At 63.2% G+C, this 27,385-nt stretch overlaps 3 protein-coding genes across 7 annotated transcripts; 1 reads left to right on the forward strand and 2 right to left on the reverse strand.

Moving 5' to 3' along the window:
- Window positions 1-293: 293 nt before the first annotated feature.
- RPS10 (ribosomal protein S10) lies at window positions 294-3,723 on the reverse strand. Its single transcript, XM_027896795.1, has 6 exons — window positions 3,654-3,723; window positions 2,982-3,131; window positions 2,587-2,758; window positions 1,016-1,093; window positions 846-901; window positions 294-382 (listed from the first exon to the last, which is right to left on the reverse strand). The coding sequence occupies exons 2-6, from the start codon at window positions 3,129-3,131 to the stop codon at window positions 341-343; spliced, it is 498 nt and encodes a 165-aa protein (XP_027752596.1). The 5' UTR covers window positions 3,654-3,723; the 3' UTR covers window positions 294-340.
- Window positions 3,724-4,240: 517 nt separating this feature from the next.
- Window positions 4,241-18,116, forward strand: PACSIN1 (protein kinase C and casein kinase substrate in neurons 1). Of its 2 annotated transcripts, none has more exons than XM_027896787.1 (10): window positions 4,241-4,395; window positions 13,512-13,641; window positions 13,954-14,110; window positions 14,229-14,464; window positions 14,629-14,784; window positions 15,125-15,300; window positions 15,447-15,567; window positions 15,650-15,774; window positions 15,890-16,083; window positions 16,429-18,116. In XM_027896787.1, the coding sequence occupies exons 2-10, from the start codon at window positions 13,579-13,581 to the stop codon at window positions 16,536-16,538; spliced, it is 1,338 nt and encodes a 445-aa protein (XP_027752588.1). In that variant the 5' UTR covers window positions 4,241-4,395; window positions 13,512-13,578; the 3' UTR covers window positions 16,539-18,116. The 2 variants fall into 2 exon arrangements, with proteins under 2 accessions (XP_027752588.1, XP_027752587.1); XM_027896786.1 differs by lacking the exon at window positions 4,241-4,395 and adding an exon at window positions 8,273-8,344.
- Window positions 18,117-18,795: 679 nt separating this feature from the next.
- On the reverse strand, window positions 18,796-26,362 carry SPDEF (SAM pointed domain containing ETS transcription factor). 4 transcript variants are annotated; one of them, XM_027896792.1, is made up of 7 exons: window positions 25,623-25,818; window positions 21,247-21,717; window positions 20,584-20,781; window positions 20,442-20,489; window positions 20,130-20,270; window positions 19,872-20,031; window positions 18,796-19,061 (listed from the first exon to the last, which is right to left on the reverse strand). In XM_027896792.1, exons 2-7 carry the CDS (start codon window positions 21,689-21,691, stop codon window positions 19,046-19,048), a joined length of 1,008 nt encoding a protein of 335 aa, XP_027752593.1. In that variant the 5' UTR covers window positions 21,692-21,717; window positions 25,623-25,818; the 3' UTR covers window positions 18,796-19,045. The 4 variants fall into 4 exon arrangements, with proteins under 4 accessions (XP_027752593.1, XP_027752591.1, XP_027752592.1 ...); XM_027896790.1 differs by lacking the exon at window positions 18,796-19,061 and adding an exon at window positions 26,245-26,349 and having other exon boundaries at window positions 19,813-20,031; window positions 25,623-25,707; XM_027896791.1 differs by lacking the exons at window positions 18,796-19,061; window positions 25,623-25,818 and adding an exon at window positions 26,245-26,362 and having other exon boundaries at window positions 19,813-20,031.
- Between the last annotated feature and the right edge of the window lie 1,023 nt (window positions 26,363-27,385).

Below are 27,385 nucleotides of genomic sequence, written 5' to 3' on the forward strand. Positions count from 1 at the left end.
CCTGGCGGCAGCGGCGGCCCCTGCTCCGGTGGCCCCGCCCCCGGGCTGTGTCCCTCCCGTCCGTGTCCCCCAGCCATCGCTGGGAATCCCCATCATCCCGGGCAGAGGGAAAAGGGCTCCGCCTCCCTCAAGGAATCACCCCCACACATCCGGCAGGAACCACCAAACCCAACAGGTTCCTTTCCTTTAAGCATAACTCATTCCCCCACTGCTGTTCCACGTGCCTTACATCTGAGTCACTCTCTGCTCCAGAGATGTTTATGCACTTCAGTGAGACCCAGGGACGGACCCAGTGGCATTTTTACCTCTTTTATTATACACAAAACATGAGTAAGGGGTTCTACTGCGGGGGCTGCCCACGGCCACGGCCAAATCCACCTCTCTGCAACAGGAAAGGGAGAATGTTAGAGATCAGGCAAGTGACAGCAGCAAACACAGAGTGAAGAACAAACACCACCATCAAAGCTCTGTCCTCAGGTGTTACTCCAGTAACACGGAACACTGACCTGTTTGACACTCGCTGGCACAGGTTAACCAGGCCATTGATACCAACACCAACCCACCCCAGCCAGCTCTGTGCATCACACCTAAAACTCTTTTATTTCAGAAGCACAGTCATGGAACTCCAGAGCGCTCAGCTTGCTCTCAGACCTGTCGCTGGCCTCTGTCCCAGCCTGGAGGCCACCACGTTCTCTACCCACAGAGAGAGAGCTGGGTGTGAAGGGTGACAGCTTCCAGTCCCTCACACCCTCAAAGCCCTGCAGTGAGGAGCACACCCGTAGGAATTCCAGCTTCTCCCATCAAAGTCTCAACAAAGGAAGCAAATCCCAAATGCAAATACTCACGAACTGGAATTCAGTGGCTGCTCCAGCACCAGCCTCAGCCTTCTTGTCAGCACCAGCTGCAGAGAGAGGAGCAGTCAGTGCCCACAGAACACCCTGCCCAGCGCAGTGCTCCTGCTGGGACCGTACAGGGTGGAGCTGGGGCTGCACACAGCAGGACAGGGGGCACTCACGTGGCACGGCGCTGCGCCGGTACGTGTCCCGGTCAGCCTCGCCCCGCGTCAGCCGCGCCGGCCGCTCGCCCTCCAGACCTGCAACAACAGCACCTGCCTCGTCACTGCCCAGCCAGGCCTCAAACAGCCCCTCCGGGTGGCACCCACACCCCAGGGTGCAGACCAGCCTTGGATCTGCCAGCAGTGCCACGCCTGGAGCAGCCCAGTGAGGATAAACCTAAGGAAAATGGATTTAATATGGCAAACTTCACTTTGGGGGGGGTAAGTGCCCCAGTTTGTGATTGGGTACAAGTTAAATATTATGTGAGAGAAGGATTTACAGCATCATCTCAACAATCTGCCAAACAAGAGCCAAACATTATAGATGATAAGCCCCCAGAAATACTGGGAATCAGCCATGTCCAGCAAGCCTGTCCACAGTTACAAACTGCACATCTCTCTGAAGCAGCCACAGTGTCAGTACCCAAATCCCCCCGATGGAACAAGTTCAGAACACTTTTACAAAGAGGAACACTCCCCACTGAGGATGAACTCCTTCTGCAGGTGTTTACCTGTCCTCCCTTCCTGCCAGGTCAAACCCCTACAGCACATACCCCACCCATGGACGGATCATTTTAAACTTCATTTCTGTCCATCCCTGACACCCAAATGTTCAGTTTGGTGAACTGACAGACACAAATCCCAAAGATCAGCCCCCAGTTCTCTGGAACCTTCTCCAGCTGCTTAATCCAGCGTTTGCTCCAGGCCTTGCTAGAGAGCTGGCAAGAAACCAGAGAAGGCCCCAAGTCCCCAAGAGCTCAGGCCAGAGCCCTGAGCTTCATCCTGCACCCCCACCCACCCACAGCTCTGTGCCTCCCAGGCTGCTGCAGCCCCAGGCAGCTGATCCACAGGGAAGCACAGCACAGGCACAGCTCTTCCAGGAATCCCTGCCTGGTGGGGCTAAGCGAGGGCTCCAGCTCCTTCAGCTCCCTGGATAAACACAGCACCTAAGGAACAAATCTGGGAACATCCAGAGCAGCTTGAAATCAAAGGAACCATCACCTTCCTGTCAGTGCAATCCCTCCCTTTGAGATGAGCGATGCTTCTTTTTGCTGGGCTGAGACAGGAGCTGCAGGGAAACTCCATGGATCCTCCTGCCCCACACGCTCTGTGGAGCCGTGGGTGTGTGTCCATGGATCCCCCTGCCCCACAGGCTCCGAGGGTGTGTGTCCATGGATCCCCCTGCCCCACACGCTCCGAGGAGCCGTGGGTGTGTGTCCATGGATCCCCCTGCCCCACAGGCCCCGATGGAGCCGTGGGTGTGTGTCCATGGATCCCCCTGCCCCACACGCTCCATGGAGCCGTGGGTGTGTGTCCATGGATCCCCCTGCCCCACACGCTCCGTGGAGCCGTAGGTGTGTGTCCATGGATCCCCCTGCCCCACACGCTCCGAGGAGCCGTGGGTGTGTGTCCATGGATCCCCCTGCCCCACACGCTCCGAGGAGCCGTGGGTGTGTGTCCATGGATCCCCCTGCCCCACACGCTCTGTGGAGCTGTGGGTGTGTGTCCATGGATCCCCCTGCCCTGCTCACCCTTGGGCCGGGGCCGGCCGGTCTCGGGGCGGCTGCGGCGCAGCGTGGCCGGGACGATCTCGGGGGGCAGGTGCAGATAATCCCGCAGGTACTGGATGCCCTCGTTGGTCAGGTACCAGTAGAAGTGTCTCCAGGCAAACTGCTCCTTCACGTACCCCCGGGACTTGAGGGACTGTGGGGACAGCTCCCAGTCACTCCCAGCCAGCTCCCCCAGCCGTGCCCCCAGCGGGGTTTGATGGGCACTGGAGGAGCAAACCAGTTCACGGGCACAGAACTGCACCACCGGCCCCACTCGGGAGGAAGCACAGGGACCAACCCTCCCCTGTGCCCCCAGAGCCCCCCACCTGCACCCAGGCCCCCCCCAGACCCCACACCTGTCCCCTCAGCCCCCCCACCTGCATGGCTTTCATGACGTGCAGGTTGGGCACGTTCTTGTCCACCAGCTCGGGGTGTTTGGGCATGTGCACGTCCTTCTTGGCCACCATCACGCCCTCCTTGAACAGCAGCTCGTAGATGGCGATCCGGTTCTTCTTGGGCATCAACATCTGCACAAGGGACAGGACGCAGGGCCGGGTGACCCCGGAGCCCGCGGGGGGACACAGGCGGCGCCGGAGTGTCCGGGCACCGACCCCCCTTCCCGGCAGTCAAAACCGAGCAGTCCCCGCTTTAACTCCTTAATTCCCCCCGGGCCCCCCCGGTGTCGGTCCCGGCAGGGCACGGGGATGCACGAGGAGCTGCCTCGGCCCCGCCGCTGCCGCCGCCGTTAACTCCACTGAACTCGGGCACCGAGCACCTCTCGCCCCCATGGGAGCCAGACCCGCGCCCGGCAGCGCCTCGAGCCTGGCGGGGGGACTAGGCCGCAGCGGCGCTCCCGCCACCACCGGGGTGCGGGAGGTGCCGGGAGTGGAACCCCCCCCGCACCCCGGAACCGCCCCGCGCCCGTTCCCTCCCGCCGCGCACAGCTGGATGCGCCCCCCGCGGTGGCGTGGGCAGCCCGCGGGGCGCGGCGGGCCCGGGATGGCGGCGATGGGCGCCGATGGAGCCGCCGGGCCCGAGCGCGGTCTCACCGTGGCGGCGGCGGCGGGGCCCGGCCGGAAAGGACTGCGCCTGCGCCAGGCCGCCGCTTCCGCCGCCCTAAGGACCCCGCCCGTGGCGCGCGGGTGGCCGCGGCGCTGCCGGAAGGCCCCGTTCCCCCGCCGGGGAGCGGGGTGACCGACACGGTGCCGGGCAGGCGACCCCCCCCCACTCGTGTCACCCCCCGTGTCACCCCCCGTGTCACCTCCAGCCGTGTCATCCCCAGCCGTGTCACCCCCAGCCGTGTCATCCCCGGTCCCATGAGTGTCACCGCTCCCCCCCGTGCCCTTTGGGGCTGCAAAGCCCTGCCGGGAGTCCCGGGGGGCAAAATGTCCCATCCCGGGCAAAGGGGCTCCGGGGGACCCCAGAGAACCGGCCGAGGACCGGGATCCCCCCGCACCCCCCGGTTCTGGGTCCGGGGGAGCAGCGGGGCCGTGTTTCCCCCGCCGGGGCTCGGTACGGGCTTTGACCCCCCGGTGGTGGCAGGAGCGGGGTCCCCGCTGTGCCCCCGCACACGGCCCCCCGAGCCCCGCGGGAGGGGCAGCGATGCCGCCGCCCCCGGTTATCCCGCGTGCCGGCGGTGCCGCTGTCACCTCGCGGGGCCGGGGATTGGCCGGCTAAAAATGCCGCCCTAATCTCCGGGCTGATCTTTACCCCCGCCCTCCGCCCCATCTGCCGCCACCTGCCCGCGATGCGCAGCGCCCGCCCGGCCACGGGCTCCGCCGCGGCCCCGAGGTACCGCGGGCACGGGGGTCGGGGGGGACGGGGGTGTCCCGGGGGGCTCCGGGGGCGGGGGGGATGCCGGGCCTCGGTGACAGCGCTGTCACCCCGCCGCTCTGATCCGGGTCCGTGCCCTGCGCTGGGAGACGAACCCGCTCCCGGCCCATTGTGAGTGATTTCCAACTTGTGCCGAGGGATGCGCTGCGTCCCCGGACCCGCCTGGTGCCATCCTGGGGCTGTGCTGCCATTGCATCCCTCGGGAGAGGGGGGAAGGAGCTGGGGGGGCATCCTTCCAAGGATGCTGCAACAATTGCGGCAACACCCGGCTCGTCCCGCGGAGCCAGAGCTGCCCCTGCCCTGCCCCTGCCCCTGCCCCTGCCCCTGCCCCTGCCCCATCTCCTCCTCACGGCTCCTGCGCCTGCCTTGGCAATGGCAAAGCCAGTGCTTTGCTAACCGGATTAGGGCTCTCCCGGCAGCCTCTCCGGCCGCTCCCTCGGCCCCCGCTCTGCCCTTCCCGAGCAAACCCCAGCCCTAAGCCAGGTCCAGGTCGAGGCCGTGGCTGCAGCTCAGCCAGGCCAGCAGAGATCAGGCACTGCAAGTCCCATCGCATCCGACCCCAAACTCTGGCTGGCGGTTCTTCCACCTTCTGGGAGTTTGTTCCCTTGGCAGGAGTGCAGAGAAAACCAGGGAGTCCACCAGGCACTGGCTCTGCTGGGGCTGGGGGTGCTGCCCCACATGGACCTGTGACCCCCTGGCAGTGCTGGACCCTCCTCTCCACCCTGTCCCTCCTGCCCCAGGGTGTGCTGCCCCGGAGGGGCTGCAGCAGGACAGGAGCTGGGTTTCCCTGTGCCAGGGTTGAGGGAGGGAGCCCAGGCGCAGGCAGGGCCCGGCAGTGACGTGACAGGGCAGGGTGAGAAGGGAAGGACATGAGCACAGAATCGACGGGGCTCAGCCCAGGTGGGCCCCGCTCGCTGGGAAGGCCGTGCCCCCGGACCTGCTGGGGCCCTGGCTGTGCCGGGACGTGGCTGTGCCAGGGTGGGATGGAGCAGGGATGGAGCCAGGCTCCTCCGGCACAGCCCTGGCACGGCTCTGCCCAGGGACAGACTTTGTCCCGGGGGTGCCAACCTGGCCGGCGTTTGTGCAACACCTTGAAGGCAAACCCTGGACCTGCCGAGCTCCTGTGGCTGATCCTGGAGAAGGAAAGGCCACGTCCAGCTGGCAGCTTCCCCGGGCGGCCAGGCTGGTGCCCGGCTGCCCCCGGTGTGGCACGGATGGGGTCAGGGGGCAGCAGGCCCCGGCACCGCCCTGCCTGTGGGCGATACGGACGGGCTGCTCGGGCAGCTGCTTCCCAGGGAAAATGGAGCCTTTATGTCCCGGCCCCGGCCCCTTCCCCGGAAGGACTCAGAGGGTGCCCCGGCCGGTCCCAGGCACACAAGGGGGGGATTGTTTCGGTGGGATCTGGGTTTCTGGGAGCACCTGCCCCGCGCGGGGCCCTCCACAATAGCTGCCTGTCTGCGTAACCGCCACAGAGCCGGCAATTATCCTCCACGGCTAATTAGAGATGCAAAGTAGTGCTTGCATTCCCCCAGCTCTCGGAGGGCTCCTCGGACCGGCAGCACATCTGCAGTGGGGACACAGCCTGGCCACAGGGCGAGTGTGAGGGCTCTGGCCCCATCCAGCCACAGCTCCTGCTCTGCTCTGCCCCGGCATCGGGTGGGAAGGGGCAGCGGAGCCCAGGGAAGGGCTCAGGATGACCAGGATGCCTGGCCCTCTCCCTACCTTCCCTGGAGGGCCCATGGGCTGGGAGCAATGGGAGCTCTCCCATTGCTCCTGGCACCAGCTGAGACCCCATAATCAGAGGCCCTGTCGGGATTTAGGAAACACGTTTTCTTTTCCTTACTGGGGAGGCAGAGGGGAGCCAGTTGTGCTTGGATTCCCCTTCATCCATGTGCAGGCGGTCCCTCCTGGCAGGGTGATGGGCAGGCGTCTGATCGCTGGTGGCAGCTCTTCATTCCTGCCCGCTCTGGCTCCTGCAGCCACGGGAACACAGTGTGGACTCATCTGCGCCGCTCCTAGAGCTGTAATTCCAGAGAGACAAGTGGCCCAATAAATCAGGGCTTATTTCCTGCCAACACTGTCCACTGCTTCCCACAAGGCAACTCATTTACAGGAGGGGAAATGACTTACCACGGGAAACAGTAAGCAGAGGGATGGCAGAGCCAGGGCAAAGTTTGTGGTGTCCGAGTTTTTGGTGAAGGAACCAGCTAGACATGTTGGGGAGGCAGAGGTCCCACCTGCTCCCTGCACTAGTGTGAGTCCGTCCTACCTGCAGAGACCACAGAGCTGGTGGCAGTGGCTCTTTGCACTGGGGACCCTCCACCCAGTCAGTGAGGTCCCCTCCTGGAGAGTGTTTGTCACCTAATGCTTGATGCCAAGGACATTGCCCCCTCTGGAGCAGGGATGCTGTGAGGGCAGAAGGTGGCTGGGACAGCCCGCAGCCCCTGCAGTGACCCTGTGCTGAGAACTGCCAGCTCTCTGCAGGCAGGGATGACGTTCAGCACCCTCTGGTTCCTTGCCCTGAAACACCAACAGGCAAAGACCGCCCGGCTCCTGCAGGAACCACCACCCCTCCCACTCGGGTTTGGGGGCGTTGGACCCCCAGGGCCTCACAGGCTGCTGCCCTGCTGCAGTGGGGCAGGAGACGTTCTGGGGGCCGTTCTGTCTGGCCCTGGGCTGGGCAGACACGCTCGGATGGCACAGGGCTGGAAGCAGCCGGAAGGCAGGTGGGCCGGAGGGACCCACCGAGCTTCATTAGGCAGTTGAAGGCGCTTGTTAAGGGAAAGCTGAGCCGGCGTCGGGGGCCCGCAGAGCCCCCCGGGACCGGGTCGCATTCTCTGGGCAACCCGATCCTGGCGTCAGCGGCCCCGCAGCCTCATTACTGCAGCTTCTGTGGCGGCTTCGGTTACTGCCTGGACGCTTTCGTCTCCTGCTGGCTTTTAATTTCCCTGACATCCCCCGCGAGCGCAGTGCGGGGGGAGCCTGCTGCCACCCCCACCCACCTCCTCCCTGCTCCCCAACAGCCTCCAGATCCCTCTGCCCCCTGGGACCCCCATCCTGTGATAAGCCCAGGTGACCCCGGGCATGAGGCCCGAGGTGTGGGAGGAGGCGGATGGACAGATGGCAGTGAAGGGGAGCTGCCCTGCTCCTCTCTGAGGAGCCTTGGGGGTGCAGCCCCCTCACCCCCTTCCCCAGCCCTGCCGGAGGGAGGAAAGACTGTTCCTGCTTCTCCCGCCAGCCTGTTCCCAGCTGGCACATTTGGCAGGGAGGCGGCACCGGCTGCCTCTCCAAAGGCGTTTTGGGGTGTTTGTTCCTGCAAAAGCTGTGTCTCAGCCCCAAAACTCTCCTGCAGCCCCTTCTCGGGCCGGGGGTGGCAGACCAGCAGGGCAGCAGCAGAGGGGGCACGTGGCTTTGTGCCCTCCCGTGCAGGAGGGACAAGGACCCCCAGGGCAGCAGGACCAGGACCCCGGGGGGGTCCCCAAAGAGCCTCCCCGCAGCATGGCCGGGGAGAAGGAGCCCGGTTTGGCCGTAACGGAGCCCCCCCTCCCGCGGCTGGGACAACCGCTCCCCCGGGCCGTGCCCCGGGCCGCAGCCCCCGCAGTGGGGCGGCCCCGGGGGGCTCCCTGGGCGAGGGTCTGGGCCCGGCGGGTCCCTCGGGGGCTGGGGGCAGTGCGGCACCTCGGGGTGGGCGCGGGCCCGGGGATGGGGGGGTCCGGCCCCCGTCCACCCCCCCGATGGTTTTCGCAGCAGCGGCTCCATCCCGGTTGCCATGGCAACGGGCGGCTCGGGCAGGCGCGTGCCCGCGGCCGTGCGCGCCGCCGCTGCCCGGCGGGAGCGGAGCGAGCGGAGCGGAGCGAGCGGAGCCCCGGCCCCGGCCTCGGGCCCCCCGGCCCCCCGGCCCCGCCAGGTGAGCGCGGCCCCCGCGGGGGCAGCAGGGTCCCCTCCGGCGATGGGTGCGGGATGCCCGGTCCCTTGCGGGGATGAGGTGCGGGATGCCCGGTCCTTTGCGGGGATGGCGTGCGGGGTGCCCGGCTCCCCTGAGGGGATGCGGTGCAGGGTGCCCGCGTCCCTTGCAGGGATGGGGGGAGAGCGAGGGGGCTGCTGTGCACGGACCAGGCAGTACAGCGTGGGTTTGCACCCCTCGGCAGGACACGGTGTCCCCTGATCCCCTCTGCAACCTAGGGAGGTTGGGGGGGACGTGACCTTCACCCCTCTGCGTGCCCGATGGGGTGCTGGGGTAAGGGACACCCCTTCTGCAATGCTGCTGCACTGAGGCTTGTGCCTCAGTTTCCCCAGCTGCAAATAATGGGGGGGAACTTGTGCTGTCCCTGCCATCGCTGCCCCCCTCACCCCATCACTGAACCCCCTCCTTTCAGCATTGTCACCCCAGCTTCCCCCTTGGTGCCCCTCCTGCTTTCCCTGTCCCCTCTGGCTCCAGGTCTCCTTCCCCACCACAGACAGCTGAATTCCCTCTGTCCCTCCATCTCCCCTGCTCCTGGCAACTCCATTTGCCTTCTGTCACCACCAGCCCCAGATCCATCCCACCAAGGCTCCGGGGACGGGACCCCCGAGCGTGACGCTCCACTCCCCCTTCCCTGATGCGGGAGCAGGGGGATGGCACCGCTGTATCCTCCACCACCCTTGTTTGCTGCTTCTGGGTTTAATTGCAAACCTCATCTTTGGATTTCTGCCTAAACCCGGCTCTTGGGACTGCACAAATCCCTGCTCGGTGTCCGAGCAGCCTTGTTTACCTCGGCGAGCCGAGGCAGCAGGATGAGACAGGCTGCAGAGCTGGAGGCCAGTGGAGCACCCCAGCTGAGGCTGAGCCTCATCTCCCTTCCCCAGGCCTGAGCACATGCAGGGGGTTGGCAATCCTGCTGTTGCCCCTCCCGGGATGCCCATCCACATTCTCCATCCGCATTCCTGGCACATCCACTGTCCCTGAGCCTGCGGGCTCCCCTGGAGAGAGACACTTGCGTTATCTGCAGATGCCAAACGTGCTTCCAGAAATCATTGCACAAGGCTCCTAAAATCCCTACGAGACCACTGGGTGCCCTGAGCAGGGCAGCTTTGTGGAGTGCAGAGAGAGGGGAAGGTCTCTGCAGAGCCCACGCGAGCTGTGAAGCCGATCACTGCCACAGCTTGGAGCATCTCCCCTGACTACTGCAGCCTGGCAGCACCTGGCCCCCTGGGACACGTGGCTCCTGGTACTGCTCTGGATCACTGAACCTCCTTGGCAAATACTCTGCTTTTGGGGAACCCACAAGCCCTGACCTGGCAGGGTCCAGCAGGTCCCCAGATCCCCCTGTCGATGCAGATGACCCCAATGCAAACCAGGAGGCTGCCACAGGCACATTCTGCTTATGGCACATTCACTGGAAAAGTGGCTCACAGAAGTTTCCCATCATTACCTGTGTGCCCCCTCCAGGGCCCTGCTGCCCTTGCAGCCACCTCGTGAACTGCTCAAGCGCCAGGTCCCAGCCAGCCCCATGGCACTGCTCTGGCTGAGATCCCATGGGGATGCACCTGCAGTACACCCGTCCCTTCCCTCTGGACAGGATTTGGCTGTTTGTCCCAGGGCTCCAGTCAGAGGGGTTTTGCCAAGGGGATGCAGGAGGAGCCCTGATGTGAGCCTGCTGCCATGGACACAGTGCCTAGGGAGGACCCAGGCTCACCTCCCACCTGGCCTTGGGCTGTTTGATAACAAAGGAGAAGGACGGGGTTCAGGCTGCTCAGCCTCGAGCCCTGGGCTCTGCTGGAGTGGAGCTGCCAGCGTGAATCAGCAGCACCCACTGCTTAACCATTTCCTCGCAGAGTCCATGTTGGCTCCAGAGGGGGACACAGTTCAGCCACAGCCAAACCCCCCTGCAGCCCCTCACCCCTGAGCTCTGACCCTCACCACCCCCGGGAGCGTTTCCCTGCCACAGCCCTGCGGGATGCACGGACCAGCCCTGTGCAGGTGGGAATCCCACAGCCACCGGGGCCAGAGCCGAGCAGCAAACCAGGCACAGCTTCTGCAGCTGCAAAGCCTCGTGCGACGCACATCGGTGTCACCAGCTCTGCCCAGGGACCCGTGCTGGGGGCCCCTCACCCCGTGCGTGGCCGTGGCAGGAGCAGCACGAGGGTCCCGGTGCCGGCGGTGGCTGCGGTGCCGGGCAGGGTCCTGCTGGTGGCCAGGGCAGCAGCAGGGCAGCTCTGGAGCACGGTGGGAGATGCTGCTGCTGGGCTCCTCTGGGCTCCCTTGACTGTTCCTAGTCCTGTTGTCTTTGCCACGAGTGGTTTCATGTGCATCGCAGTGGCATTTGGTGCTGCAGCCCCCAACGGACCCTCAAGCAACTCCGTGCCAAGATAAGGGAGAGCAAATGACCTTTCCTGCGGCCAAAAACCTAAAGCCCAGCCCACTTCCTCGGATTCCCACAGACCAGCACAGCTCCCAGCCTGGCTTCCCCCTGCCCTGGATGCTCTCAGCAACAATCTCTCACCCACTGCCCTCCCAGCAAGGGGCCTCACACCTGGTGTGACCCTGCTGGCTGGGGAAAGGATGGGATCAGGGTGGGGACACCATCTCACTGAGCTCTGCTCCCCTCCTTGCAGAGCATCCACCACCGTGCTGCCTTGGCCAGGGGCTCTTGGAGGCAGAGGAGGCTCTGCAGCCCCTCCTGCCCCACTGGGCTCAGCCAACATGCCCGGAGGCAGGATGCCTCCCACACCTGGAGAGAACAACCTGGGGACAGGGGACAGCAGCACGGACTGTCCCACCTTCCTGGGGACAGGGCTCTGCAGGCCAGGGCTGTGGCCGCAGGGGCACGGGCAGCTGCCCATGCCCTGCCTGCAGTGTCGGCAGCACCAGCCTCTGCATTGCAGCAGCTCCTGCCTGCGCAGGGTCAGTGGCCACGTCCTGCCCCCCACAGAGGGCAAAAACCCCCTGTAGCACTGGGGCAGCAGGAGCTGCCTGGTAGGTGAGATGAGTTGTGTGAGTGCTCAGTACCGAGCAGGCTGACAGGAGAGCCCAAGGGCACCCGGGGCAGGAGCAGGGCCAAACTCTGTCGTCACTCCATGCCAAGCGCTCTGTGGCTTCTCCCCAGCAGCTCTGTGGAAATGAGGGGCTGCGTGGAGCCCCCAGGCCGAGGGTAGCCAAGCGGCAGCGCGTGGCTGGGGCTGGCAGCTCTCCATGCCACGGCTCAGCCGCCGGCTCTGCAGGCGCCAGGCATCACCGCCAGCCGCCCTGATGGGAGGTGATGGGCTGCGCCAGCAGGGCCAGGGGGCTGGCAGGGGGCTGGCAGGGGGCTGGCACGTGCTTCACAGGCCACCGAGGCAGCCCGGTATGGTGGGGGCACAGGCACGTGCGTGGGTGCACGAGGATGGTCGCGCGTGGGGGAGAGTGGCAACGAGGAGGCAGCGTTAGCTGGGAAGTGATGCAGAGCCAAAAATAACCCCCGGGCTGCGGCTCGGACCAGGTAGTGGCTCGGAGTGGGAGCTGCGGCAGCCACGTCCGCAGTGCCCCACGGCACTGGGGGGGCAGCTGGGGCCCCACGTGTGCCCCTGGGTCCTGGGGTACCCCCAGCCACGGGGTGCTCCAGCCCTGGGGTCCCATCCTGGCCCTGGGCACACTGGGTCTCTCACCCTGGGGATGCCCTTGCTGTGCCAGCACAGCCTCTGCAGCAAAACCCAGAGCCAGAGGTCAGGGGCTCAGGCAGAGCCCCAGGGCTGGGCACTCAGGGGCTGCAGGGGGGACGGCACACACAGCACCCTGCAGAGTCCCTGCGGGCTCTGCCACCGCTGCAGGTGCACTGGGGCAGCCCCTGGGGGCTTGGGTGGGGAGGGCAGTGACAGTGCCATGGGGGGCAGGCAGGAGCGGTGGCAGTGCTGTGGGTGCCCGGCGGGGGTAGCGGCAGTGCCATAGGTGCCAGGCAGACGTGGTGGTGGTTCTGTGGGTGCCAGGCAGGAGCAGTGGCACTGCCATAGGTGCCAGGCAGGCATGGTGGCAATGCCGTGGGTGCCAGGCAGGTGTGGGCGCCGTGAAGTACCGGCTGCGGGGGGACTCTGCGGCCCCCCATCCATCTGCATCTCGGCGGCTGAGCGAGGGACACTCATGCGTTTATTTTTAACTGTCTGGGGAGGGCGGCGGGGATTGGTGCCTCCCTGGTTATATCACTAAATCCCTGCCAGGCCCTGTTAGTTCCAGCACAGCGAGCCCTGTGCCGCGCTCCAGTAACTGTTTCGGGCCCCCATCCTCCTGGGTCCGTGCCCTGTCCTGGCCCGAGGGTGCCTTGGGGCCAGTTGTGCACACAGCTGGGCAGATGGACACCCATGGGACCCTGCCCCCCAGCACTGCCCTCCCACCCCATTGCCCTCTGGCTGCTGTGGGGTAGGGCTCAGGCAGCCGGGTCCCCCTCTGCCCATTCCGCTGCCCCAAGGAAGGGAGGGTGTGTGAGGATCTCGGACACATCCTCCTCCTGCAGGCCTTTAGGGGACAGGGCAGAAGGAAATTTGGGCTGTTCTTGTCCACTTCGTCCCCATTCCAGTGGCAGATGCTATGCAGGACAGGCTCAGCGCTTTCCTGTGGGAGCACTGCCCGAATCTGGGTCAGGGTGGGGATGATGAGGACGCTCGTGGCCACCACGGTGTCCCCTACACCCCATGAGGTGCCACCCCCAGCCCCCTCCCTTGGCAGAGCGGCAAAGGGTTAAGCCGTGCAGCCGGGCCACGTGATGCTCCGGGGATGCCGTTTTTCTGAAGATCAGGACGGATTAGGGTGGAATATCAGGACGAGAATTTCTTGGGCGGCGCATCCCCCTGGCCCTGCCACAGCCCCTGGACCAGCCTGGGCCGCGGTGCTGAGCCAGGCCCCGGCCGGTGAGCACTCACCATGCTGCTCCCTGCGATTCCCTGCGGGCACAGCCGGCTCCAGGGGGCTTGGGTGGCACCAGCTGGGTGGTAGCACTGCAGGAGTCTGCAGGTCCAGAGCTGGAGTGGGCACCGTCCCCATGGCCATGCCCTGCACCTGGATGCCCTGGCAGGAAGGATGGGGGTTCCCTGCTCTTCCCCGTGATTCCTCTCTCCTCTTCCCTCAGTGCATGAGGCTGGTGTTTGCCCAGGAGCCACCCCGTGCCCGCTCTGACACCCAAGACACCAGGAGCCATGTCGGGTTCCTACGACGAGTCGGCAGCGGCCGCGGAGGAAACAACTGACAGCTTTTGGGAGGTGAGTCCTGGCCATCCTGTCCTCCCATGGAGCCCTGACACCACTGTGGCTGCACCCCAAGGTTCCCCTGGGCTGAGGGGGACAGGGATGCCCTCCCCTCCCTGCCTGAGAGCATCCCTGCTCTGCCAGAGGTCTCAACCTCGGCTGTCCCCAGCCGGCACAAAGCGACAAAGGGGACTGGAAGGAGTTGAGTTTGAGCAGCCCCAAACCAAAGCTCCCTCCCTGCACTCCCAAATTGCCAGGCCAGGCCAGCTGGGGCTGAGCCAGGCCCAGCCACAGCTCCCACCCTGCCTGTCCCCACCCCCCTCCCAGGTGGGGAACTACAAGCGCACGGTGAAGCGGATCGATGATGGACACCGGCTCTGCAATGACCTCATGAACTGTGTGCACGAGCGGGCCAAGATCGAGAAGTCCTACGCCCAGCAGCTCACTGACTGGTCCAAGAGGTGGAGGCAGCTCATCGAGAAAGGTACCGTGAGATGGACCCCCTGGGACACCTGGGTGCCCGTGCACCATCCCAGCCTCCCCTGGCAGAGAGGGAGGGGAAAGGGCTGTGGAGTGACCCCCAGTGTCCCCTTGGCCCCCAGGTCCCCAGTATGGCAGCCTGGAGAAGGCGTGGGCAGCCATCATGACGGAGGCAGACAAGGTGAGTGAGCTGCACCAGGAGGTGAAGAACAGCCTGCTGAACGACGACTTCGAGAAGGTCAAGAACTGGCAGAAGGACGCCTACCACAAGCAGATCATGGGGGGCTTCAAGGAGGCCAAGGAGGCTGAGGATGGCTTCCGGAAAGCCCAGAAGCCCTGGGCCAAGAAGCTCAAGGAGGTGAGAGAAGCACAGAGTGTCCTGGGGGATCCCTGCATCTCCCAGCTCTGGCTCTGTGTGCCTGGTCCAGGCTGGGAGATGCAGGTGGCACCTCCATGCAGGTAGAGAGATGGACAGAGGCCTGTGACTGCTTCTCTGATGTCCCTTCCCTCCCTTCTCCACAGCTGGAGACAGCCAAGAAAGCCTATCACCTGGCATGCAAGGAGGAGAAGCTGGCGATGACCCGGGAAGCCAACAGCAAGGCGGATCAATCCAACACCCCAGAGCAGCAGAAGAAGCTCCAGGACAAAGTGGAAAAGTGCAAGCAAGACGTGCAAAAGGTGCGAGCTGCTGCCCTGCACTGGGCTCACGAGGCAGCAAGCAGGGGATATCAGTGGAAATGGCCACCACACCCCTTTGTCCACTATCCATTCCCATTTTCCCATCCTTATGCTCCTGTGTAAGGGTGAGGACTTGCAAGCAGTGCTCAGGGGAGTGTGAGCAGGACAGGGATTTATCCCTCTTACTGGGGCAAAATCTCTCCAGCAACAAGGGTCACAGAGGCTCTCGGCTCAACCTGGGCTCCCCAGCCTGGTGACCCCCAAACCAGATCTCTCAGCACCCAGAAATGACCTCTGAGGCGCTCAAGGTACAAACGAGGTCTCTCCTGCACCTTTGCAGACCCAGGAGAAGTATGAGAAGGTGCTGGATGAGCTGAACAAGTGCACCCCACAGTACATCGAGAGCATGGAGCAGGTCTTTGAGCAGTGCCAGCAGTTTGAGGAGAAGAGGCTCAACTTCCTCAAGGAAATGCTCCTGGACATCAAGAGGCACCTGAACCTGGCTGAGAGCAGCAGGTAGGAAGGGGGTTTCTGGCCAGCACGATGGTCACCAAAAGGTACCAGAGTGGCTGGAGGCTGTGGGGGAGCCTGGTGCCTCCCAGTGCCTCGGAGGAGGTGACAGCCCCAGCTCCCACACCCTGCTGACCCCGTCTCTCCTGCAGCTACGCCAACGTGTACCGGGAGCTGGAGCAGACCATCCGCCTCTCGGACGCGCAGGAGGACCTGCGGTGGTTCCGCAGCACCAGTGGCCCCGGGATGCCCATGAACTGGCCCCAGTTTGAGGTGAGGCTGGGCACCCCGGCTGCGCCCTGCTGATCCTGGGGGCCGGGTGAGTGCTCAGGGGCCGGTTGCTCTGTGGTTGCAGGAGTGGAACCCAGACCTGACACACACGATAACGCGGAAGGAGAAGCAGAAGAAGGGTGAGGGGGTGACCCTGACCAACACCAGCAGCACCAGCGAGTCGGGGGCTCTGGCGGGCGAGCGTGGGAGGTGAGGGCAGCGCAGAGGGGAGGTGCCACGGGGGAGGCACAGCAGTGCCACTCAGTGTTCGGAGGTGCAGGGTGTCCTCGGTGACAGCCACCTCCTCCCCTCCTCCCTCCCCCAGCGTGAGCAGCCACGACCGCGGGCAGACCTACAGCGCCGAGTGGTCCGATGACGAGGGCAGCAACTCCTTCAACACCAGCGAGGCCAACGGCGGCACCAACCCCTTCGACGAGGAGGCGGCGGGGAAGGGCGTGCGGGTGCGGGCTCTGTACGACTACGACGGGCAGGAGCAGGATGAGCTCAGCTTCAAAGCAGGTGCGGTCCATCGCCGGGGTGGGTGGGGCTCCTCTGCTGGAGCTGTGGGTCCTCCACATTTCGGTGTGAAATCCCTCAAATAATTTCTGAGTTAGCCCAGCCCTTCAAAAAGCTGACCTGTCAGAAAGGACAAAGCAGAAGCTAAGGCCAAAGGCGGGGGGGACTGGAGCGATGGTGGGACAGGGCACGTAAGGTCTCATGGGTCACCCCTTGCTTTTCTACCCTACAAACCAACGCGCTCAGGATCAGTCCCAGAAACCCCCAGCAGCTCCATCCCAGGGAGAAACGGGATAGGAGAATCTCCAGCAACTGCAACGAGCTGTTCCCTTCCACCTTTCTCTCCAGGTGATGAACTAACCAAACTCGGTGAGGAAGACGAGCAGGGATGGTGCAAAGGGCGCTTGGACAACGGGCAGTTAGGGCTCTACCCCGCCAACTATGTGGAGGCAATCTAAGTCTTGTGGTGTGCTCCTCGTCACCATCAGCAGATAAATCCACCCTCCGTTGTCTCCATCTCTCCACCAGCCAACCAGCCATTCTGCCGTCTGGTCCTCCACTCCTCATACTTAGAGATTCAGACATATTTTCCGACCAAGCTTTTATTTTTTTAAGAGTTGTCTCCGAAGAGTATTTTGCATAGTCGCTTTCTTCTAAGATAATGTGAAGCGGAAGATGACGTTGTCCGTTCGTCTACGTTAGTTGATTTTTTTTCCGAGCGAAAAGCCGATACCTCAAGATCTTAAAGCCCAACCAGTGAGAGCTCCTGATTGGTTGGTTTTTAAAGATACTGAAATCATGAGCCGCCTTCTGATTGGCTGGAACTGTTCTGAAATGCACGGCACCGAAGCTCCTGGGACCAACCAAATTCATCCCAGAAAACTGAGAGTGATTGGAGTCTGACTCCGGTGTTTTTTTTGGTGTTTCCATCTTCTCCCCAGTTCATCCTCCCACTCTGAGGAAGGGGATGAGTGTCCCCCTTCAGCCCCATGGTCATCCTTGAGATGCCCAGGTGAGGTGGGACCAGCTGCACCATGAAGCTTGATGGCATCTCCTCAGCTTCCTCCTCTTCCCGAGCTGATGCCTGGCCTGTGCTGCAGGGAGCAGCACCACCCTTCAGGAGTATCCAGCACACAGCAGATCCAGGTGAGATGGCCCTCAAATCCAGCGCTGTCCAGAGAAGGACTCACCTTCACTAGCCCAGCCTGGGATAGTGAGGACTGGCTTGGACACGGCTGGGGATGGTCTCCATCCACCCCCTTCCTGAAGAGAGGCAGGAGCAGATGAGGGAGGGGGGATGAGCATCATCCAGCTTTGCAGGACACCGGCAGGAGCTGCAGCCAGTGGAGGAGGAAGAAGAAGAGAAGAAGGAGGAGGAAGAGGATGAGGAGGAGGAGGGCTCAGCGCAGGCAGCAGACCCAGCCCAGGCAGAGCAGCTGCCTGGTGAAGACGGCCGAAAACAAGACATGCCAAGGCAGGGGAATGGCCACAGGCTCTGCCCTTAGCTTGTCCCCGAGGGGCTCTGCCCCCCTCTCCTGGGCTCTGCCAGTGGCCACAGCGTGGGCAGCAGCCCCACAGTCCCCAGGGGTGCTGCCCCCAGCATGGCCACCCCGCCCCTCTGCCTCAGGTGCTTTTGTCATCCTGAGCTCTTCCCTACAGATCACCTCTCATTTTTTTCCATGCCATCACCCTTAGCAGCATCGATGCCATCGGCTTCCTGCACGCTCCTCCCGCTCCTCTCCCGCCCCCTCCTTTGGTTCGTGAATTTTTTGGCCCCAGGGATCCAATGTTCTCGTGGAAGCACCGTGTGCTGGGCATGGTGGGCAGGAGCCACCCGGCCCCTGCCAGGTACCAGAAAAAAACCACAGTCAGAAAAGACCCAACCAACCACCTGTCTCAGCAATGCACCCCGGTTTTTGTACATCGATTGTGTAATTTAAGAAGTATATATATAATATATATATATATCGTGATTGTATTTCAGTGAATACAACAACAAAAAGCAGCAAGAGAAAATAACCAAGCTCTGTCAGCGTCCTTGGCTCTGGGGTCTCCTTTGCTGCCGTGTGCCCATCTCGCCCCCGTGGGGGAGACTTGGGGGTGACAGACCCCCTGCAGCCCAGAGAGCCACAGCCACTGCACCCCCAGGTAGTGACTCTGCCACCCTGAGGGGTGCAGAGGGGTGGGGGCTCGGATGCATTGCTGGGGTCCTTGGGGGCTGTGGGAGGAGGGAAGAGCCACTGCCTTTGGGGAATCCTGTGCCCCTCCCAGACAAAGCCTTGGGAAGCTCCTGGGTTAAGTTTTGGGGCCCTTCCCAGCACCAGCCCTGACCCAGCACTCCCCCGGGGCTGGGAAGGCCCTGGCACAGCAAGTTGATGCCACCACCTGCCCTCCCCCACCCTGCCAGAGGACCTGAGGAGATCTGGGGCACCACCAGATCTGGGGCACCAGCACCCCCAGCCCATCCTCCTTGTGCCCCTGCACTGGCTGTAGGAGTGTCAGTCACACAGAGCAAATCACAAGACACATTTTGCTTTTTTTCCCCCCATTATTTGTTTTTTCATCCCCTTTTCCAGAGGCCAAGGCAGTTCTCCTCATTCCCCTGCTCCCCTCTTCCCTCTGGCAGCTCTCCACTCCTCCAGCCAGGATGGGCGCAGGACTCACACACAGAGCAGGTGGAACAGAGGGAAAGACAGGAGCTGGCACAGGCAGCTCTTTTAGGGTAAAATCAAATACCAAGAACCAGGTGCTTTTCCTCTTAAGCTCCCACAAAGCATCCCCGGGAGCCCGGGCCACCCCTCGGCATTTGAACCTAAACCACAACTCGCTGCCAGCCAAAACCAGAAAGTAAATAAACATAAAAAACCCTATAATATAAAAGATCAACATCTCCAGGTAACTCTGACTGGTGCAAGGCACAGGTGAAGCAATCCCCAGCCCTCTGTCCCACTGCAGCCTCAGCGGGTCACAATCCAGATTTACTGTCCAGAGGGAAAGAGCAAACTCCCTTTTCCCAAACTCCAGAATCAGGCAGTCCATATAAAGTCCAAATGAAGGGAAAAGCCCTGTGCCAGGGCACAGGACCTGGGATCTCAGGAGGGGTCTGGTGGCCCTGTGCCCAAAGATGGAGGACCCAGCTCAGGGGACGCCCACTGTGCACAGCCCCACACCCGCATTTACAGCTGGGGCCTTTGCAAAACTGCCCTTTTCAGCCCTGAATCCCTGCAGAGGGGAGAAGCCAAGCGTGCCCTGGAGTGGAAAGTGAAGGGGGGTGCACCTGTCCCGAGGGGATGCCCGTGGTCTCCAGGGGCACAGCTCCCATGGCAGGCAGTGCCAGGCTGCTCCTGCCTGGATTGGGTCTGGTCAGCAGCCCCACCACGGGCAGTGGCAGGTGGTCCTGTCCCTGCGGGTGCCCTGTCCCTGCGGGTTCCATTGTCCCAGCTCAGCCCAGGCTTTGTCCTCCCCAAACAATGGCTGGGGCGAAGCCACCCGCAGCCAGCACCCGGGGGGAGGAGAGGAGGGAGGACAAACCCAGCCCTGTGCCCACCCTTCCCGTGGGATTGCCCAGGGGAGGTGAGGGCTCTGCACAGTCCTTGCCCCGCACCAGGGCGTGCTCGGGGTGGTCCCTCAGCTGGGGGAAAGGGGGGTCTCTGGGTCCGTGTCCAGCAGGTCCTGGGGGTGAGGAGCCTCTCGCAGCCCAGCTGAGGTCCTTGGTGCTGGCAGAGGGAGGCAGCGACGCGCCCTGTCCCTCCCGGGGCTCAGCCTGTCCCGCTCAGACCGGGTGCACGAACTGGTAGACGAGGCGCTGGGAGATGTCGGGCTTGCGGATGATCCCTTTCTTGTAGTACTGCCGGATGGAGCGGCTCAGCTTGTCATAGTTCATGGCCGGGCGGTTCTTGCGGATGCCCCACAGACGGGCCACCTGCGCCGAGTCCTCGATCTTGAAGATGCCTGGGAGGGGAGCAGGGCAGGGGGGGTTGGTTACAGCCCCACCTGCTCCCCATCCCCCCAGTGCCCACCCCGGGGCCTCCAGAGCGTCCCTCCCACACCTTTGTCCTTGTTGAGCCAGCGGATGAAGCGCCCGTAGTTGTGGGGTTTCAGCAGCAGCTCTTTGAGGAACTGCCAGAGGTGGATGGGTTGCCCGGCGCAGGACGAGTCCACCTCGCTGTCGGCCCAGCTGGAGTCACCCCCTGCCACGGGAAGGGACGGGTGAGAGGAGGGAGGGGGAGACCTCACTGCTGTGAACCATCCTGGGCATCTGCATGGGTGTCATCTGAGAAACCCCAGCTCAGCGCCAAAGTACCCCAGACCTGCCTGAGGCAGGAGTGGGGCCGGTGGAGCTGAGCCCACACAGAACTCACCACAGTATCTCACATCTCCAGGGGCAGCCTTCTCTTTCATCCAGGCGGCTGGAAGGGAGGAGTGGGTCATCAGGAGGGCATCTCCTGCTGCACATCCTGCATCGCCCATCTCCCCAGCTCCCTCCCAGTCCCTGGCACCCACCAGACTTCCAGATGTCGAGGTGGGCATGCAGGATGTCACCACAGGCAGGCGAGCGCTGGCAGAACTGCTCCTCAGACATGGCACACAGGTCCTTCCCTGACAGCTCCTGGAAGGACTTCCCGATCTGTGGCAGGCGGTACTGGTGCTCTGTCCACAGGATCCACTTCTGCACATTGCCAGGGCTCCAGTCCGTGGGGTCTGGAGGTGGGGGAGTGAGCACAGCCAGCCAGCTCCCCCCACAGCAGCCCCCAAAACCATATCCTCCTTCCCAGGGGAGCGGCCACACTGCCCCAGACCCCACATGGGCTGCACTGTCCCAAACCCCACATGGGCTGCACTGTCCCAGACCCCACATGGGCTGCACTGTCCCAGACCCCACATGGGCTGCACTGTCCCAAACCCCACATGGGCTGCACTGTCCCAGACCCCATATGGGCTGCACTGTCCCAAACCCCACATGGGCTGCACTGTCCCAGACCCCACACGGGCTGCACTGTCCCAAACCCCATATGGGCTGCACTGCTCCAGACCCTGCACGGGCTGCACTGTCCCAAACCCCACATGGGCTGCACTGTCCCAAACCCCACATGGGCTGCAGCCCCCAAAGTGCAGCCTGACTTTGGCTCCCACACCAGCACATCCCTCCCTGCCTGGGGCACTCACCTGCGGCGATGTTGAGGAGCTTGCAGGCTGTCTCAATGTCCTTGAGCACCTCTCCCACCACCATGCTCTGCACCTGCTCCAGCGAGTGCTCCTCCAGGTGCAGGCTGCTCTGCAGGTCCCCGTCGGGCCCCAGCCCCAGGCCCTGGCTGTCGATGATGGGACATTGCTCCGGCTCCTTCCTCGCCTCCTCCCGGCCCTGGGTGCCGCTGGGGGACGGTTCCCCCACGCCCTTGGTGGCCCAGGCCGTGTCCTCGGGGTAGAGCATGTCGAAGTAGTGCAGGCAGAAAGCGGGCAGGGGCTGCTCGGGGGTGCCAGGGGGGCTGGGGCTCTCGGGGCAGCCCCAGCTCCGGGGTCCGGGGTCCCGGGGCGGCGGCAGCAGCGCAGGGTCCGGCCAGCTGAGGCGGCCGGGGGGCAGAGCGGTCAGCCCGGGGCTGGCACTGCCCATCCCTCCACTCAGCACCGGCTCCAAACCTGCCCGGAGAGGAGAGAGGAGCAGAGCTCAGCCCGGCACTGCTCCTGCCTGCCCGCCCAGCAGCCGGGCACAAAGGGAGGAACTAAGCCTGTTAGAGAACAAAAATCCTCCAAAGAGCCCCCCGGCGCCCCTCGAGCCTCGAGATGAGTGCAGGCCCGGGGTCAGCCAGGCTGGGGGGGCTGTCCTTGGCTGGGGGGAGCAGCAGCAGCATCCAGCAGGGAGAAGGAGCCCAGCAGACGGGCAGGATTTGTCCCCCCTGGGTGTTTGGGGTCTCCCCATGGATTGCACATCAGGCTGGCAGCAGCTCAGTCCCAGCTGGAGCTGAGGCCCTGGCAGGAGGCAGCAGGGACTGCAGGACCTCCTGACACCTGTGCAGGGCAGCCCTGGGGTGACAGGGGATGCTTTGAGCCACATGGACACCTTTCTGTGCGTGGAAAACATCTCCTGCTGCTGCCATCTGAGGGTGCCCCAGCACAGCAGCCCCCAGACCTCAGATCTCCCAGGTGAACCCCAGTCCAGCACCGCAGCACCGGGCCCTTGGTCACCAGTGCCAACCCCCGGATGAGAACTTTGCTTGCAAGAAAGGATAACTGCAATTACCCTTACTCTCTTGCAAGAAAAACTACCCAAAATCAGCCTGTCCCCATCTGTCTCCATATGCAGGGAGTCCTGGAGACCATGGAGAAGAGGATGAACCTGCTGAATTTCCATGGCAACACCAGGGAATGGTTCCATCCATGGATAAACCTCCCCAAGAGCCATCCTGAGGCTTTGGGAAGGGGAGACCCCTGCCAGGGGAGAAGCTGGTGATAGGCATGGCCAGGGCACAGCCCAGCTCCTCTGCCTCCAGCACTGTATTTTACAAAAAGAAAAGGAAGAACCATCCCAAACTGGTGTTTTAAAAGCAGAAAAAGGAGCTTTAACAACAGAGTTGACACTGGAAAAGGAGCATGGCGAGCCCCCCTAAGGAAAGCAGGCAGCCCTGAAGGAGAACAGAGGGTAGTGGCCAGGGAAAGGGGGTGTCCTGTTTGCCCCAAACCCTAGCTAGGGGTAAATGCCCATCACTTCACCCTTGGAAAAGCCTGAAGAGCTCAAAAAACCCACAAAAAAACCATGGACACCTGAGCAGCCCCAACAGCAGCCTGAGCCCATGGGAACCTGGGGAGGGGTTATGGGTTCAAGAGCTGCAGCCCATGTCCCTGAACAGTTCCAGTGGCACCACAGTGAGGAGGAGGAGGTAGAAGGGGTGCCCAGACCACTGAGCTGCCCCCACCACCCAAACAGTTTCCCTGAGAGATGGTGCTGGCTTCCAAAGCTCTCCTTGATTTGGTTGGGATTAAAAGAAGAGCTCTGGAGATGAGCCTTAAATCCAGCCCCACGCTGCTCCCGGCACAAAAGGGAAGTGGTAACAGCTTGTGCAGCTGCACAGTGCCTGCCAGGGGGATGTCTGGGGAGGGGATGGGGGTCTGCAATGCCTCCAGTGCTCTGAGGTCGTGGTGCATCCTCCGCCCTCCACAGCTGTAAACCGGACCTGTGGAAGAGCAGGGCTGTGGAACTGTGCACGGACACAGCAGGACAGACAGACACAGCCCCATCCTCCTCCTGTTCCCCTCCTCCCAGCTGGGACCAGAGGGACCCAAACCCCTGGGAAGTGCCCCCAAAAGCCCGTGCCATGCCCCACCAAGGGCACTGTACTCTCAGGGCGGGGGCCACTGTTTGACTTTCTCCTGCTCTGGCGCATGGGCAGCCAGGATGGGTGGGACCTGTTTGTGCTGAGAAGCTGCTTTGGGTGGCTGTTTCCCTCTCCTCTTCTCTCCCTTTTTGCATTTCCCTGGAAAAGAAGAGCTGGAGGGGCAACCCCAAGCGCACTAACCCTCATGGGACTCCCAAAACCTTCCCATTCCCTGCCCCAGCTGGACGAGGCTGTGCTGGTTGTTCCATCAGCCCTGGCAGAGGCTCCCTGGCTGCTGACGGGCTGAGTGTGGCCCCAGCTCCACAGGATAGGATGGGGCAGCGGGGCTGGGATGGGGCAGCAGGGCTGGGATGGGGCAGCGGGGCTGGGATGGGGCAGTGGGGCTGGGATGGGGCAGCAGGGCTGGGATGGGGCAGCAGGGCTGGGATGGGGCAGCAGGGCTGGGATGGGGCAGCAGGGCTGGGATGGGGCAGTGGGGCTGGGATGGGGCCCCATCACTCCAAACTCTCCTGCAAACGCAACCCCCCATTGCTCAGGGCACCAGCAGTGGTGCAGCACTGGGATCAGCCCTTGGGAGCTAGGAAAAACAAAGAAATCAGAAATTCACCCACCCCCCAGCCTCGAACAATGGGTCCGTTAATTAAATCAAATCCGCGGTGGAACAGGTTGTGCCGGAGCGCTGGGAAGCCCCGTGGGCCCGCAGAGGTTGGCCCTCGGTATCAGAAGGTGCTGCCTGCGGCACCTGGGATGTCTCCCAAACCCCCAGGCACTTCCCAAAGCCCTTCCCAGGCGGCTGGGGTGGGGGGCCAGGGCTGGGGTCCAGGGTCACCTCCAGCCCCAGGCTGGGGACAGGGACATGCTGTGCTGTGCCAGGGGGAACAGGGGACCCAGAGCTGTCCCAGACTGCCCAGAGCAGCCTGGATTAAGCAGGTAAAGGGATCTGGGGTCCCTGCACGAGCTGGAGCTGCAGCAGGGACCCAGATGAGTGCTCAGAGGCTGCTGACAATTTGGGGTCCTGTCAGAACGTCCCATCCACCCTGTGAGCCCCACAGTGCCAGCCGTGCCACGTCCCTGCTGGCTGCCAAACCCTGTGCCACGCACCTCTCTTATCTCTGGGTGGAGGGAGGAGGGTTGGCCAAAACCTCCCCACAGCCAGGGCAGGGACTGGGAAGGGCACTGGGGGACTGGGAAGGTGACAGCCTGGGGACTGAGCTCTGGTACCTGTGTGGTTACAGGGTTGGGGCCGGGGCAAGCCCTGGGCTCACCTCAGTGTACAGCCCGTCCCGGGGGTTCTGGACCCTTATCTCCCCACCAGCCTCCTCCAACACCACCAAGGTCCCCCAGCTCCTCCTGCCATTACCTGCATGGCTGCTGGCATAGGGACCAGGTGTCCCCACGGGTCCCCACACCCCGGGTCAGGCTGCCCTCTCCACCGGCACAGGGAGGCAAACAGCAGTCGCAGGGGACAGGCACAACCTGCCAGTGACCTGACCAAAGCCTGGTGCTTGGTGTCCCCCAGGTGAGCAGCAGGGCTTGGTGTTCCCCATGTGGGGCCAGGGAGCCCCTATTTATAGCAGCACCTTCCCCCCCGCGCTCCCGGCCTGGAGAATGCCCGTATTGTGGGGATTTGGCAGCTGTGCCGCGTTTGTGTTTCACTAACCGAGCAGAACCACGAAAACCAGACCCAGAGCCAAAGGGACTGCAGGGCTGGCAAAAGAAAACACCCATCCAGAAAGCAGCTGGGACAGTGCAAGTCTGGAAAAGGGGCTCATTTGCACAGAGACTGGCAGATCCTTGATGGCCACCTGGGCCACTCCACAACGAGCCCCAGCTGCTGGTCAGTCACACACCGTCCCCTGCCTGGCACAGGGGCTGGTGGGACCCTCAGGGTTGCTGCTGCTACCAGGTGGGCTTGGGAGGAGCCGCCCCTGGGGGTCCTGGCTCTATCCCACCCTCCTTGGGTTGCAAAGACACAAAATTAGCAAATCCCATTTAATTTTGGGTGACACCATCCCAAGGAGTGCCAGAACCTCATGCCAAGGGACAACCTGTCCCTGTTTAGCTTTAATGGCACCTGGAGGTGCAAGGAGCTGTGGGATGGGATGCTGGCACCAGATTGGTGCTGAAAGGGCTGCAGGAGCCCCTGAAGGGAGGGAAGGTGAGTTGGGTGGGTGCTGATGGAGCACTGGGAGCCAGGGGGTCATGTCTTACCTCGGGGGTGCGCGGGCAGCTCACAATCCACATGAGTCCTGGTGCAGGGTGGGAAGAGCCATCCCCGTGGTTCTCGCTGTGGTGGCTGTGGGGGGCATGGCCCCAACAGGGGGGTCCTGGCACTGTCGGGGCCAGCAGCTCCTGCCCGGCTCAGCGCCGGCCCCGCGGCCGCAGCACAGCCAGGCTGAGCCACATCGGCTCCCGACGGACACCGATGGAGAGACAGGGATGGGGAGATAGGGATTGATAGACAGGGATTGAGAGACAGGGATTGAGAGACAGGGACTGAGAGACAGGGATTGAGAGACAGGGACTGAGAGACAGGGATTGAGAGACAGGGACTGAGAGACAGGGATTGAGAGACAGGGACAGAGAGACAGGGACTGAGAGACAGGCACGGAGAGACAGGGATTGAGAGACAGGGACTGAGAGACAGGCACGGAGAGACAGGCACGGAGAGACAGGGACGGGACCAGCGCCGGGCACCCCGAGCAGCCCCGAGAGACGGAGCCGTGTGAGGTGTGCGAGGGATACCCGGCAGTGTCAGGGCTCAGCCAGAGCCTCCTTTGCCCATTATATCCAATTCCTTCCTTATTTACCTGAACAAACAAGCGGTGCTTACCTCAGACGAGGTGTTTGAACAGCCCGGGCCAGGTTAACCCTTGGCAGGTGAGTCCAGGCACGGGGCTGGGACCCGAATGGGCCCTGGGAGGGGAGTGGGGCAAACCTGGCCCCATTAACCCCTTCCAGCTCACCTGGGACGAGACCAGCGGCTCTTCCAGGACACAGACCTGCAGCACAGAGACCAGCTGGACGCCTGGGAGTCCCTGGCCAGGCCCTGCACCGTGACACAGCTTCCAGAGCAGGTGGGAGCATCCCTGACCTGCACCCTGGGACCATCCCCTACCCAAGGTCTGCAGCCACCAGGGGTTTGTCGTGGAGTCTGTGATCAAGAGGCTCAGAACCATCGGGGGTGAGGGGAGCCCCTGACACCCCCCAAAGCCTCCCAACCCCGGGCACACAGCACTGTGCAGTGCCTGGGGGTCCGTGGCTGCTGCTGCAGGTGGGACTGGGCACAGGGCCACGGCCAGAACACGCAGCACTCCAGGCCCAGGTTGTCTCCACCGGCATAAGCAGGAAAAAGCTGTTCTGAGCGAGACAGACACCGAGTTGGTATTTACGGTCTTTTTTTTAGCACACGAAGCAGGCAGGGCAGTTCAGGCAGTTCTCCCACACACGTAGCGCTGCCAAAATCCAACTCCCCCATGCCCCAAATTCCCACGTCAGACCAAACCCCACCACAAACACCCACGGTGCAGCCCAGGCTGGGCCCACGTCACCAGTCCCAGCGGCCGCGTGGCCGTCCCCAGCCCACGGAGTGGCAGAGCTGGCACTCACCCCTCCCTGACCCAGCACGGCCGATAAGCCATCGGAAATGTTTGACAGGAGGAAAATAAAACCCCGGGGGGAGGCGACCCCAGCCCGGGTGCTGGGAAAGGCCTTTGCCACTATCGGCAGCACCAGGAGTTTCTGCCTCCCTTTGAATCTCCTCAATGTTATCTTATCGTGGGCAAAGCTCCCCCCGGATCAGGGGAGCTGTGTTGGTAAGCACAGCCGGGCTGGAACACGTGGCGCTGGGTGTGGGGGACACGGGCTGGGGGGGACCCCGGGCAAGTGGCTGCATTGGGAAGCCACCAGTCCCTGGTCAGGCTTTGCCAGGGGTTGGGCACGTGGGATGGAGATGTGGCACAGCCAGGAGGGGG

Source organism: Empidonax traillii, unplaced genomic scaffold (genome assembly GCF_003031625.1).
Source record: "Empidonax traillii isolate 1590-97213 ecotype Southwest subspecies unplaced genomic scaffold, ASM303162v1 scaffold516:size646513, whole genome shotgun sequence".
Taxonomy (NCBI): Eukaryota; Metazoa; Chordata; class Aves; order Passeriformes; family Tyrannidae; genus Empidonax; species Empidonax traillii.

Bases quoted from the DNA above. Each gene is read 5' to 3' on its own strand.
- PACSIN1 (XM_027896787.1), top strand. From the start codon at position 13,579: ATGTCGGGTTCCTACGACGAGTCGGCAGCGGCCGCGGAGGAAACAACT. The intron at 14,785-15,124 runs GTGCGAGCTGCT...GCACCTTTGCAG, and splicing joins GCAAGCAAGACGTGCAAAAG to ACCCAGGAGAAGTATGAGAA. The intron at 15,568-15,649 runs GTGAGGCTGGGC...CTGTGGTTGCAG, and splicing joins TGAACTGGCCCCAGTTTGAG to GAGTGGAACCCAGACCTGAC.
- SPDEF (XM_027896791.1), bottom strand. From the start codon at position 21,691: ATGGGCAGTGCCAGCCCCGGGCTGACCGCTCTGCCCCCCGGCCGCCTC. The intron at 20,271-20,441 runs GTGAGTTCTGTG...TTCCCGTGGCAG, and splicing joins TGGAGATGTGAGATACTGTG to GGGGTGACTCCAGCTGGGCC. The intron at 20,032-20,129 runs GTGTGGGAGGGA...CTCCCCTCCCAG, and splicing joins CTGGCTCAACAAGGACAAAG to GCATCTTCAAGATCGAGGAC.
- RPS10 (XM_027896795.1), bottom strand. From the start codon at position 3,131: ATGTTGATGCCCAAGAAGAACCGGATCGCCATCTACGAGCTGCTGTTC. The intron at 2,759-2,981 runs GTGGGGGGGCTG...CTGTCCCCACAG, and splicing joins ACGTCATGAAAGCCATGCAG to TCCCTCAAGTCCCGGGGGTA. The intron at 383-845 runs GTGAGTATTTGC...TTCCTGTTGCAG, and splicing joins CAGCCACTGAATTCCAGTTC to AGAGGTGGATTTGGCCGTGG.